This window comes from Theropithecus gelada, chromosome 3 (genome assembly GCF_003255815.1).
Source record: "Theropithecus gelada isolate Dixy chromosome 3, Tgel_1.0, whole genome shotgun sequence".
Classification (NCBI taxonomy): Eukaryota; Metazoa; Chordata; class Mammalia; order Primates; family Cercopithecidae; genus Theropithecus; species Theropithecus gelada.
In genome coordinates this window covers 70,753,095-70,767,123 of record NC_037670.1, presented here as the reverse complement: position 1 = coordinate 70,767,123, position 14,029 = coordinate 70,753,095, and the positions used below count along the sequence as shown (strand labels likewise).

The following is a 14,029-nucleotide window of genomic DNA, read 5'->3' as shown; positions in this document are numbered from 1 at the left end:
GCATCAATAAATTTAATCTTGGCAAATAATATCCATGAGAGTCATATTACTATTACTATCAATAGCTAACATGTTTGGGTACTCTCTGTGCCAGAGTCAGAGAGGTTAAGTACTTAGCCCACGATCACACAGCAATTATGTGGTAGGGACAGGGCTCAAACCCTGGCTTAACTGCACAACACTACTGCTGTGTTACACATGCCCCCTGCCCTCCTGTCTCAAAGTGTTGTGATTTACAGGCTTATTCAGTATCTGCTGAGGCCCTCTCAGCAAAAACACTGAATGTGAGCAGGGAGGGGGTAAGGTAGAAAAACCAGGTGCTACTCTCAAGAAGTTTAACTAAAATGTAAAACTTGAGTGCTATGAAGGAAGGGACGAGATAAACTGGTGGAGTATGAGGGATCTTTAGAGCATTGAAAGTATTGTGCAGGATACTGCAGTAGTGGATCTGTGACATACATTTGTCAAAACCCATAGAACTGTACAACAGAGTGAGCCCCAATGTGAATGACAGAAAGTTAATAACAGTGCATCAATATTGGTTCATCAGTTGTAACAAATGTACCACATTAATGTAAGATGTTAATAACAAGGGAAAGTATGAATGAGGGGGTATATGAGAACTCTATCTTCTGCTCAATTTTTCTGTAAACCTAAAACCTCTCTAAAACACAAAGTCTATTACTTAAAATAATAATAATTTTAAAAATAAAAAAAAATCTAGTGTTATTAGTTAGTTCCCCAAAGGACACAAGACCTTATGAGGAAAGAGACTGGGGACGTATTCACATTTGAGACTTTAAACATGCATTGGTATTAGCAAAACACTTCTGTGGAGGAACACATGGACAAAAGGCCAAGAGCCCTTGAATTTAACTAAAGCATAGGTTATGGGATGGGATAGTAGCATATCTACTTCTGAACATATCAGATTGGACTGTCAGACTGGGGCCAGATTTTAGAAGATACCTAAATAGTACGTCAAAGACTTTGAACTTTATTCTACAAGCCTAATTTGGCAGAAGCAAGTCCCATGTATGACAAGAGTGGAGATGAAAGGCAAGGTGATTAGACAGAAGGCCATTTTAATCATCTAAGCATGAGGTGTGAGGGTTTTCACCACACAGTACAGTAGGTTGGCCTGAAGAGACACACGAGCGAGTAATTACAGAGGAAAATCTAACAGGACCTCAAAACCGGTAGGACATGGGAGCAGGAGAGAAGGAGGGGTCAAAGGTGATGGTGCGGTTTCAAGCCTGGCTGACCACAGGAAAGGTGATATACTTAGCCAAAATAAAGAACACAGTGGTAACCAGAGTACAGGACATGTGAGTTTGGAGCTCAAGAGAGTTGGGGCTCTTATTAGAATCAGAATATTTGTCTTCAGTTAGTTCGTTTATAAACATAAAAACTCTTTATAAAAAATAAAATCTAATTCGAATACAGCACAAACCACCAGTTCAACCCAGGAAAAGAATCAAGAAAAAGGATATATATATGCTGCTTCTAATGCAATAGCATATAATCAGTACAACACTACCTTTTCAAGGTTGAGAAAACCGAAATAAATGTTCCCAAGATTATCTTCACTATTTTCCGATTTAAGAAGGCATTTAGAAGGAAGTTTACAGAAACTTTGTTTTTTTAATCCATCCCTCCTTAAGATGTGCAAACTTGGTCACATTTGGGATTTGTGAAACATCTTGAACTATTTTTCAGACATCTGAGTCCAGCAAATTCACCATTACTTTTGCCAAACATATTTCCCTTAATTTGAAAACTGATGTGTATGTTCAAGACAACATAATCTTTCTGTTTTGTATTCATAATGTTTAACTCACCAGCCTGCTTTGTCCTGATAGCAATGGCTAACGTTTGCAGAGTCCTTCCTATATGTTTATGACATGGCAACCTGTGAAGTGTGAAGTAGGTCTTACTATTATCTTGCTAAACTGATGAGGAAACTGGAACGCTGAAAAGTTAATCTGCCCACACTCACATGGCTAGTCCTTCATGTTGCCAGAACTCCAACCAAGCTTTCAGATGCCAGAACCTGTGTGTGCTACGAATGAACATCCTATAATCTGAAATCCATTTTATCTGAACATCCTTTCCACTTATCTGTCATGTGCCAGGAAATGGGATGTGGCAAAGAAAAGGGATTGGACCTCTATAGAAACAAGAAAGCAAAAACTCACAACCTATGGTCTTTATGGCATGAACTGCCTGCCCATTTCAGAGCAGAACTGGCACATATACTCTTACCATAAAAAAAAGTCAAGGAGATAAGAGCTCATGGTGAGGAACAGCAGATGAATTTCAAACTTCCAACAAAACTCAAAGCCATCTTACTCCCAGCTGGAAGACCAACAGACATCACAATCATTGGTTGGTGCAAAAGTAATTGCAGTTTTTGTCATTACTTTTAAAGGCAAAAACCGTAATTACTTTTGCACCAACCTAATAACACCCTTGCAATGGATAGTTTAAAAGCAAATCCCAAGGCCAAGAAGTAACCAAAAGTTAAAGCAAAAAAAAAAAAAAAAAAAAAAGCATCTCCTTAGGAATTTGCAGACCATAACACTTTCCCCTTACCAACCTTGAAGAAAATAATTTTTTAAGCAAAGAACCAAATTCTTCTTTTTCAAAGAATCAAAGTGAACAGGGAACTTCCTTTGCACCATTAATCTATCAACTTTGGTTTCACATTGCATCAGCGTTACAATAATAATTTCTGCTTTCTATCACTTTAAAGTATGTTCCCAATAACCATCAGATCTGATAAAAGATCCCCAAGACCACGGGCTACATACGTTTATCATTAGTTTCTTTTTTAAAGCTGAGTTGTAGATTAATAAGAACTATCGAATTACTCCTTTAAAACAAAATCATGGGCCAAAAATGAGGCAAAACGCTTCAAATTGAAAAGTCAGTATTTGCAAATCATTGAAAAAAAACTGTATAAGAGAATGAGAATATGTAGAACATTGGAAGATATACATTAAAAAACTCTTATTTAATTTAGAAAACACAACATGTAGCTTATGAAGTAATGAATCTATACCAAAAAGAGATTATTAAGTATTAAGCCATTTTACTTACAGTCTTCACACATTAATGGACTTGGACATTTTAAAGTCAACAATCACACCTAAGATCCGCATGCATACTTTCTATGGGAAAGCCACCGTGTGAAATGCCACAAATGATCACTTAAATCACAATTGCACTTAAATAATTCAGAAAACTAAATGCCATCTCCTTTGTTATTTACACTTCAAATATAACACTAAAATTTAAAATCAAACCATGGGCACATTAAACTATGGGTACACTGTACTTCCTACATAAGGGTTACTGAAGGCTTTATATGTTGATATAGGTTCTTAAATGTTACAAAAATCAAATTTGGCTTGCTTTTTTTTTTGGTCATACAAGTTCTACAAAGCAGTTTTTCACTTGCATTATTTTAAATTTCAGTGTTAAGTGGCAAATGCTTCTTTAAAAAGCTGTTCAAGTTTTCTGAACTATACCTTTGGGTTGTGGGTCTACATATGTTTAAACAAAACTCTATACGAATGTTATTCCAGGAGCAGATACTCCGCTGAGAAAAGTACGAAAACAGATCTGTAAGGACATGCAGTGGAATGTGAGTGGTTTGGCTGGGAAGCTCACAATGAAGAACAAATTGCACCACAGAATGGCTGGAAAAGTTAATTAAGGCAACCTCACCAATAACTCAGCCAGTAACAAAACTTTTTGTTCATTTGTGTGACTTTAGTCATGAAATGGTGGATAGGAGAGAAAATGCAGGTATCACATTCATTTGGTTTTTGAAACTGAATTTTTTTTTTTTTTTTTTTTTTTTTTTTTTGAATGTTGTTCGAGACAGAGTCTCGCTCTACCACCCAGGCTGGAGTGCAGTGGCGCGATCTTGGCTCACTGCAAGCTCCACCTCCCGGGTTCACGCCATTCTCCTGCCTCAGCCTCCTGAGTGGCTGTGACTACAGGCACCCGCCACCACACCCAGCTAATTTTTTATATTTCTAGTAGAGACAGGTTTCACCGTGTTAGCCAGGATGGTCTCGATCTCCTGACCTGGTGATCTGCCTGCCTCAGCCTCCCAAAGTGCTGGGATTACAGGTGTGAGCCACCGCACCTGGCTGAAACTGAACTCACTTTTAATTGTTCAGTTACAAATGGATGTAGTTCAGGGCTTTGTAAAGGAAACACAAGAACCCTTCTGGGAACAGTAGCAATCAGTACTACCTGTTATAGCATCCACATGATTCTGTTTTCCTTTCTACGAATAGCCTCAGTGCAGGGGTCCAAGCATTTATGAAATATTTATAGAGAAAAATAGAAAAGATAGGAAGAGGGACAGAGGGACAGATGGATGGACAGAAGGATGGAGGGCCACGGCGATGTCAGCCACCAGCCAGCACACAAATAGTGTCCCAACTTGGAAAGCCTGCACCCCACGAACTCTAAACCCAGGCAGGGGCAGGTCCAAAGCCCACACACCAGTCCCTGTGATCAAGACTGAGTGCAGAGGCAGCAGGTGACCAGGCTGCAGAAGAAAGGGCCTCTGCGCTTCCAGCAATCCACGCCCCTCAGCATAATCCTGGGACTGTAAAGAGGCGCTGAACTAGTTAGATGAAAACTGTAGAGGACTCTGTAAAAAAGACCATGGTAATTATTAGCATCACATACACAAAGAAAAAGGTTTATTGTCCTTTCTTTTACTTGTTCCTCTCTTTAAATTTGTTTTCCAAGAGTCCGCCTGTCGGCTTGCAATCCATGTTTAAAAACACCACTTCCATTTTTCTTTTATTTGATTTTTGTCCCAAAATATGAAACACTAAATCTGTTAGAAGTCACAGGAACACTGAAAAACTGATCAGAGTTCACCGGATTTCTAGGACAGCTATCGTTTAGGCATGTTCCCTGCAAGTTTGACCAATGAGTGTCTGCCCCCAAACAGGAGAGGATTCATACACATTTAGGAGAAAAAGTGGGCTCAAGGGCACAAGCTGATCAGGGCAGGAAGCCAGTGGAGTGGGGCTGAGGAAACAGGTGATTATTTAACACTGTAGCACTAACATTTGTAAATCACGACTGCTCCTTCTCTGGCTAGTTTTATCTCATGGCTTCCTGGCTGTTGTGGGGCTGGTCAGGTTAGTTCTGCTCCCAATCACCCTCAACAGAATCATGAGGGAAACCTGAGGTCCAAGAGCAACTCAAGACAAATGCAGCTGCAGTGGAAAACCTCCTGAGAATGTGTTTAGGTGTGGGAGTGGCACAAACAACAGTATCTTCGTTAAGACTGAGACTCTGTGGCCATGCAGCTGAGATTCATAAACACGACAGGCGCTTCTGCAGGCTCCATGCAGCGCAGCAACATCTTCTGCCATGCACTTGTTCTTGCCTGTTCTCACATTCACACACATGCATGCTCACACACACGCATGCCCATAGTTACCCCTACCACACACACCCACACACCTACACACTCACGCATACACTTGCCCACACTCACACATATCCTCACACACTCACACCCCCTACACACTCACACTCGCTCACACCCTGACACACAGGCATGTACACTCACACAAACTATAAAGAAAACCAAAAGCTGATGTTCCTGAAGTCAAATACGTAGGAAGCATTTATTCCTACAGAATTACCATAAAAATTACCAAATAACCAACACTGCAAATACTGATTCTATTTCTGAAATAATAAATTTGCCTAAATTTTACCAATTCCAGAAAAAAGAAACCAAGGTAACATATTTTTAAGGAGAAATGCCTTCTATAACCACATTGGATGAAAAATGCAAATATTATGGCTCAGTTAAAGTAAGCGCCAGTCTTGACTTTAAATACCATCAATAAATGAGGAAATACTTTCACATATATGTAAATTCATTATTTTAACTGAGACATAAATACATCTCCCTAAGGATCAATTTAAAACTGAAGTCATTTGCCAGTAGGTTTAAGAGCCAGCTCCTTCCCTACCCAGTGCAGTCAGCAATGCACACTCATGAAACTGGGTGAAGAAGTGCAGGTGAGAAGCACAGGCTCTCAGCAGACATGGAGGGGCCCAGAGAGAAGTGGTCAGGCTGCTTGGAAGTATCTGCCCTTAGAGTCTAACGTTCTGGACTGGAGTTATCTTCCAAAGGAGATTCTGACTTTCCAAGTGGATGTGAAAACATGTAAATCAATCTAGTAAAACCTGTCTTGGAATATAGAAAATATAAGAATAGCAGGTTGGCTCATACAAATCAGTGTGCCCAGACAGGCAGTGTCCAGGAACTAGAACGGGCCAGCTCATTCTTCCTACAGGCCCATGGAGAATCAGAGAAATTCAGCGAGGCCAGGAATGGCTATGAAATCTACAAAAAGGAAAGGCATTAGTGGCCCACAATGGAGAAACAGCAGGGACAGGAAGTGAAGGTTACCATTAACGTATTCAGTCTGTTTGTACCAGGGAGGCTCTGGAATTTATTTTCAACACTCCATGCTTAAACTGAAATGCCTCTCAACACTTTGCTTAAAATTTAAAAATACAGAATACAGGAACAGTGGCTCTGTGTTATCTCTGAACACAAATAAGGAAATTAAATTTTTATAAGCTAACAACAAAACCTGCATCTCAGATACTAACATTACCTTGAGGTTCAATCATTAACACTTCTTAAAATCCTTTAAAGTAGACTACTTAAAGTTGGGGTTGGGGGAGACTCCTGTCCTGTCACTAATTTCGACAAGACAACTTTTGTGTCTTTTGTACTAATTATTCCAAGCAGTATAGATGATCCATATGCAACACAAAGCATTTTGAACTCTTGCCAGACTAGTCAAGATGATTTCCAAAATGCCAAAACAGGAACTTCTGATAATAAATAACCTATCACATTTACATCTCAAATTAGAAAGTTTGGAAGTCAACGTGTAGGTGGAGTGCCAAAATAGAGATTACTAAATTCCATGTCCCCGCCGCTGCCCCCCCTGCCCCCGCCCCATTTGCTTTCTTCAGCCTCTCCTAGAACAAACACTGGTCCAGGTGCAAACGCTCAATTCACAAGGAATGCAGAGAACACAGAAATGACTCCAGGCTGGGCTGCTGGTAATCCCTGTGCTGCTCACCATTAGAAGTGGTGCTGGAGGCAACGGCTTTCTCGCTCACATCTGTTCGAGTGGAGCACTTCACTATGGAATTCTCAACTTTTTTCTTTTCAGTGGTCGTGGAGCTATGGGACTGGGCCTCCATGATGTCTTCTCATTACTTCAGCTCTCTTCGACCAAAAATGCCCTAAAGAAAACAACAGAGCCATCAACTTTCCAAAACGGTGGAAATAAAATTAAAAAAAAAAAAAAAAACTTTCAAAAGTCCACTTCACCTGTCATCTGAGAAAAGCCTAGAGCTTTACGAAATTCAAAATGTAGACGACACTTCTCCACAGGTTTTCTGGCAAAAATGTCTCAAAGTTTAACAAACCAGTGAAACTCTACACATGCAAAAAAAAAAAAAAAAAGAGAGAACTGAGGGAAATGCCCATAATGTGGTACTTTTCCCAAATCCCTACTGAGCATTTGGTATCAAATGATCTAAAAATCTCAATTTGCAACTGTGTCTATCATGTGAAACAAGTGTCATATTACTTTTTAAAGCCACATCTGCAAATGTCTCTTCAGGTGGCCAGTTTTACAGGAAGGGGCATTTGAACAACTTCCAAAGCAGGGGAAGGTTTTTAATTATTAATTAGATTTTTTCAAGAGAGTCTGACAATTTCTAACATCGAAGGCCTACTTCTAAATTCTGAATCAGAGGATAATTCAGGCCAAGCAGTTCAGTGATTTTTGCCTCTTTCATAAAGATATCTGAATTGCAATATACCTCTTAATCCTAATTCATTCAGGTAAGCTATACTCTTTAACCTCCTTAAAGCATGAGAATATTTCAGTTCATTTAAGTCACATTTTTAAGACAAAGGTAATAGAACAACATGCTCTTGATTCCACATGGAAAAGTTGAAAGGTCTTTGTAATAGCAAAGACTGGGCTCACTTAGGAAATATTAAAAGTCAGCTAAAGGCAGGTTCAGTAGGTCTGTCTTTCACTGGCTTCATTCATGTGATAATCGCCCTAACTCATCATTCATCAATTTTCACTCTGCTTCATGTTCCTTTTTGCAGTCATGTTCTACACCTACAAAGAATACAATAAAAGAGGAAAAGTACCCTCTCTAGGATGTTTTCTTCATGTTATCTAGATTGCAACTTTCATAGAAAGCATTTCTTTGGTCTGGCCACCTTGCTTATTTTTCTACATTTAGTAGATGTCGACATCCTCAATCACAGCAGCGGTGAGTGAAATGAAATAAGTAACTGCTTGATCAACTAAAAAAGTTAAAATACAAGGTAAACTATTTTCAGTCTACTTTAACACATATTTGCAAGGGAACAGCAAGCTCTTCATTGCATAATAAATTCCTCCTTGATCTGGAATTCAAGTAACTAGAATGTTTAAGAACCAGAGGCCACATGGCACACTGTAACACCAGCTCTTCCACTCACTTCCATCTCTTTTCTGAGATTATCCTGTGTCATTCATTGTAAAACACACAAGTTATTTAAGAACAGCTTTTGTAGAATAAAAAAGAAAAAAGAAGCACTAAGTTAAATTTACATATCAATAGTAAGATCCACTCCAAATTCAGAGACACCCCTCAAAGGGCACTGATAAAGTATTATACAACAGAAAGGGGGGCTTGAGATCTCCCTTCTGAGTGCAGCCAACATGCATGAGTCCCAGGGGCAGGGCTACCTGCATGGCGCCCCCCCCGGGGCTAGCTAGACAGTGCACAATGGCCAACAACCTGCTGCTGAGCCTCAGTGATCTCATCCGTCAAATGACAGAATCAGGCAGTGAGATCTGACCTTTACTTTGGGCGGGGGGAACACATCTTCTTTAAGAACCTGTTAAAAGTTAAAGAGCTTCTCCCCAGAAAATACCCTTAAACTCAAAAGTACACATTTAATTTCTAAGCGATCACAGACCTTCAAAGCTTTTCCAAGAATCTGGATAGAGAATCCTTAAAGGAGAAATCTTTGACGGTCCCTTCTAGCTCTAACAATCTCAGAATAATTACTTTTTGTAATGGTCCTTCAAAATTGATTTAAATATCATCTTTAAAGTATGCCACAAGAATAATCCAATACAATCGGCATCGTTTCCCACTTGGTACAAGAACTATTTGTATCAGCGTTTCTACAGTGCTTGCTAAGCATTCAGATTCCTGCAATGCATTTGCCTTGGAGGGTGGCACCCGGGAACCTCAATTTTAGCAAGCATCACTAATTGTCAGATTCACTAAAGCTTGTTTTCTTTGTTGTTGTTGCTTTTGTTTTGAGACAGAGTCTCACTCTGTTGCCCAGGCTGGAGTGCAATGGCGTGATCTCAGCTCACTGCAACCTCTGCCTCCCAGGTTCAAGCGATTCTCCTGCCTCAGCCTCCCAAGTAGCTAGGATTACAGGCGCTCACCACCGTGCCCAGCTAATTTTTTGTATCTTTAGTAGAGATGGGGTTCGTCATGTTGGCCAGGCTGGTCTCAAACTCCTGAACTGAGGTGATCCACCAGCCTCGGACTCCCAAAGTGCTGGGAGTACAGGCGTGAGCCTTGAACACCTGTTCTACACGTTTATTTTTGCTCACTGCTGTATACCCAGTGAAGTATATACTCATTGAAGTCTTTGCTGACCGGATGAACTAATGAATGAACTGCACCTTAGAATCCTGAATTCCAACGCCCTACACAAACCTATCCTAGCACCCATCACAATGATAATAAACTCTTCTTCATCTGGAAAAGTCTGTGCTGAACATCCACCTCCCCTTTCCATACTGTAAGCTCCATGAGGACAAGGTTTCTACTTTCCCAGCAGTGAGGTCACATAAGAATGTTTACTGAGTACATAAATGATCGCATCAATGACCCTGTGACTTACAGGACTCTGCAGTGTCTTGAATTTCAATCACCATTGGTTTAGCTACATACATTTTCTTTTCATATTCAGTGTTTCATTGAAAACTGGCAAATTCTATAAAAACTAAAAACTTTAGCAGAAATATTTAATTGATCCAAATGCTCCATTCTTAGCCATTTGGGATAAACAAGCATTTACTATAATTGTTCCCTTCGACACACACATAACAGTTTTATTGGCTGTATTTGAGTAAAGAGTCTACAACGTTAAAACTGCACACTGAAACACGCAAATGGACTAGAAAAACCCATTAAGACATGGGATTCCTAGTAAGAACTAAGTACCTTCCTTAGCAGAGGGTGCTAATTAATAGGAATCAGGAGACAAGTTCCCAAAATTCCTTGACAAACTTGGTTTTTGTGGAGTTGTTGGTTTTTCCCCCAAGGCAAAGGACTTTATTTTAACAAAGCAATAAAACCCTCCCAATGCTCATCACCATAGAGAGAGGCTCAAGTGAGAAGAGGTAAAGCTCCAGGCACTGACTGAAATCACACTAATTAATGGTCTTAAAGAATACTAATTCCTACCCCCGTCTGAAATGGGTTTTTTAAAAATAGGCCCTTGGTCACTCAACAATCTACCCCCTTCTTCTATTTTGACAACTTATTTTTGGATCTCATTAGTTAGTAACTAATTATTTAAAAGTGTGGTTTATGCTTGGAACTGGGCTATAAAGATGGCAACGTGCCAAATCAGACATCTGCTTCCTGTACATTCCTATAAATTATATCAGCTTATTTTACAACTTTGTCCCTGTCAGTTATAAAGGAGAAAGTTTAACATTCTAGACGCCCACACCTCATCAAACTGTGGGTGAAGAGTCAGTGAGCGGCAAAAGGTGGCCGCTTTGAGTTGTGGTGATGGAATTTTCAGGGAACAGTAAGAGGAGCTTGGAAAGTCAGTCCTGAGCTGGTCCACTGAAGCATTCGGGATCGAAGTGGCCAGTAGAAATTCCTCACGGAATCTCAAAACACCACTAGGACAGTAGCTCCACGACACTTGTAAAATCTAGAATTTTAAAAATAATGAAGTATAATTTATTTAGAACTTAAGCATCAAGAGAAAACTTTAAATTCTGCTTCACTTCAAAGACTTTTCCCTGAGGAAAACATGCCACTATGTTTCAGATATGAATGAAATGATACTTTTTCCCCCGATATAGTTTCCTTGCTTAGGACTCCACACTATTCTCCTTCAATCCCTTTCACCACTGAAACATTACATGCAAGATTTGCTGGCACGCCCCTTGACTTTTCATGCTCAAGGGGAAAAATGTTTGTAGCTGATGTTTGAGTCCCAGCAGCTGAGAGAGAGAGAGAGAGAGAGAGAGAGAGAGAGAGAGAGGAAGGAAGGAAAAAAAAAAAAAAAGCAACCAAGGAAAATTGCTCTAATGGTATATCCCTCCTAAAGCTTGAAGTTTCATAGGTAAAAGGAGAGATAAACATTCCTTCCTGAAAGTAAACAGTCAAGGCTTTTTCCCACTCAACTATCCCTGAATCTTTTGTAATTTCCCCGAGGCCTAAACCCAGGACACAATTAATTCCAGATCCTATTTTAAATCTAATCCGTCTCCTATTTGCAACCTACCTGCAGGTGGGTCTTTTCTTTCTAAATTATAAATCTGAACCTGCGTCAACCTCTTACAACACAAGGCATTTAAAGCTTCCTGGAGCCACTGACCTGGTGATGCTGTAATGCAGGTCTGCTTTTGAAAGCAAGCAAGAGAACAGAGAGCGAGCAAGAGAACCGCAACCTTTACCACGTTGGCGAATTCTTGCCGGGACCTACATATTACACAGCACTTGCACACAAACGCCTCAAGTCGTCCTCTTTAGAGTCGTCACTTACACCTGCAAGGGGCGGGGGACCAGGGGAACCCCAAACAAACTTTCATCGTTACAAAGGCGAGTCCCCATTGATTATGGTAATTGTTTTGCTCAGGTTGCTCAGGTTGTATGGGTATGTCCAATTTTGTTTGAAAGCTCGCTCTCTCTGCGCTTTCCTGTCGAGTTCCCTTCAGGTTCTGGTTTCTTCCAGTGGTGGCAAGGGACGTTTTTCACGCCTTTCACCACTTTCGCCCGCGCCCGCGTCCCATGCCCGAGGTACCGGGCCGCGGCGGCGGCGCGGGGGGTTCATTAGTGGGTGCGCCGGGCCGCGCAGCGCCGTCTGCAGCCGCGTCGCCGCATCCATCATCATTACATCAGCGCGGGGAAGTCCACGCAGAGTTCTCCCGGCCCCGGCCCGCCACAGTCCGCGCGCCAGCAAACAGAACATGCTGGATTGCTCAGAGATGGTTCTGGGTGTCTGGGGGCAGAAGGGGGGCTCCCAGACCTGGCTTTGATCAGCATTCCTGTCTCCTGCCTTTTAGGAGACAATGCATCTCCGCCAGCCAGGCCGCGGGAAAAGGAAAAAAAGCCGAGGGCTGGGGGCGAAGTGGGGGTGGGGAGGTGAGCTCCAGCGCCAGCAGCGCCTGGCAGCCTCCCTCCAGTGCAGAGAAGCCGCCCGCATCAAGGCGTTGTCAGACTGGTCACCCTGCTCCTCGGAATACTCACGGGCATTTGCAAACTCTACAGTTGGCCCAGCCACATTTCCAGCAAACACTGGCAGGGGCCGGCCCTGGTTGCGTTCAGAAGGCTCTTTTAACTGGCTGATTTCAGGGAGCTGCAACCTTCCAGGTACTTTGCAATGCAACCACCCTGAGTGTGGCATTATAATAAAACATTGGGGATCCCTTGAAAAGCCTTCACAAAACCAATAGGCCTGTGCTTTGCTCACAAAACGTCGAATTCACCTTCTATGAACCTGGCCCCCAATGTGTTTTTCTTCATTAGCTGCCACACATAGATAGATTCAAATGCTGTGAATGATTAAGACAGACACATCGCCTCATTGTCTTGAGCTCAGGGAGGCCCTGAGTGGAGTCCCAATGTTCAACCTCAACAACCAGAGGCTCTCTGTAGTAAATAGAAAGTATGAAAAGTCACAATTGTGGGAACATGTGAAAAAATCAGCTTTTCTCCTTGCAAGTCTCTGCAGTGAAACCTCTAACCCCCACAGGAGCAAGATTCCTTTATCGTTTAGACATTTACTATGTTTAAAAAGAAAGTACCCATGCCAAAGCCAACGTTAAAAATGATGTTTGACGTGAATGAAACAACTTTCTAACGTAGGGTGAAGTGGAACAGCATCCTTCAATCATGATAGTGCAACCTTCCCGAACAGCAGACTACTTCATTTATTTCCCTAAGCCAGTCAGTTTATTTTTAAGTTGCCTAAACTTGGGCAAAAACTCTCTTCGCTTTTTTTTCTTAGTGTATTTCAAGATTTAAAACAAGTAAGTTAAAAGCCTGTTTAATGATAACCCGATCTGTTTCTGATAGGTTAAAACAGCTACTGGCAATGAGAGATCAGAAACAGAAGACATTCCAGGCGAGGCAGTGCTATTAACAGCACCATGGCTTAGCCTTAAGTGAGAAATTATTCTGTATAGTTTAGGGAACTATTGCTGCAGTGGAAGAAGGCTTTCCTCCAGAGAAATAACATTTATTTACACTTGCCTGTGTTTTCATAAGCTGAATAATCTCCTTGATTTGCTGTTTTAAATTTCCAGAAGAAAGCAGCTTTGTCAGAAGGATTTTTGAGGCAACCTACCCTGTAGCACTGAAGAGTGACATTGATCTCATACTTGTATTACTGGTATATCAACTGCTACTTCAAGATGCTACTCCTGGATTAACCATCCAGGTAAAACTCCTATTAAAGATACGTACCTTCCTGTGGCTATTTAATAACCCATTTCTCAAAAATAAATAAATCCTTTAGAAAGAGATATTTTTTTTTTCAAAATCAAGAAGTACAAACTAATGTTGATTTTAACTTTTTGATCAATTCTGGAAGTGAGAAATAGTCTGAGTTTCAATGAGCAAAATGCAGGGAATTTTAAACATTTCAGTGGATTTCATGTATTCATGC

The 14,029-nt window shown here is 41.0% G+C and overlaps 1 protein-coding gene across 1 annotated transcript in view; it reads right to left on the bottom strand.

The window, feature by feature from the left end:
• The window catches only part of GLI3 (GLI family zinc finger 3), a 269,528-nt gene extending 257,720 nt beyond the window's left edge, over positions 1–11,808 (bottom strand). Inside the window, exons 1-2 of the mRNA XM_025380576.1 lie at positions 11,738–11,808; positions 7,158–7,323 (exon numbers count right to left, since the gene is read on the bottom strand). Of these exons, the coding sequence (XP_025236361.1) occupies positions 7,158–7,281 (124 nt within the window). The 5' untranslated portion in view covers positions 7,282–7,323; positions 11,738–11,808. The remainder of the gene's footprint in view (positions 1–7,157; positions 7,324–11,737) is intronic.
• Between the last annotated feature and the right edge of the window lie 2,221 nt (positions 11,809–14,029).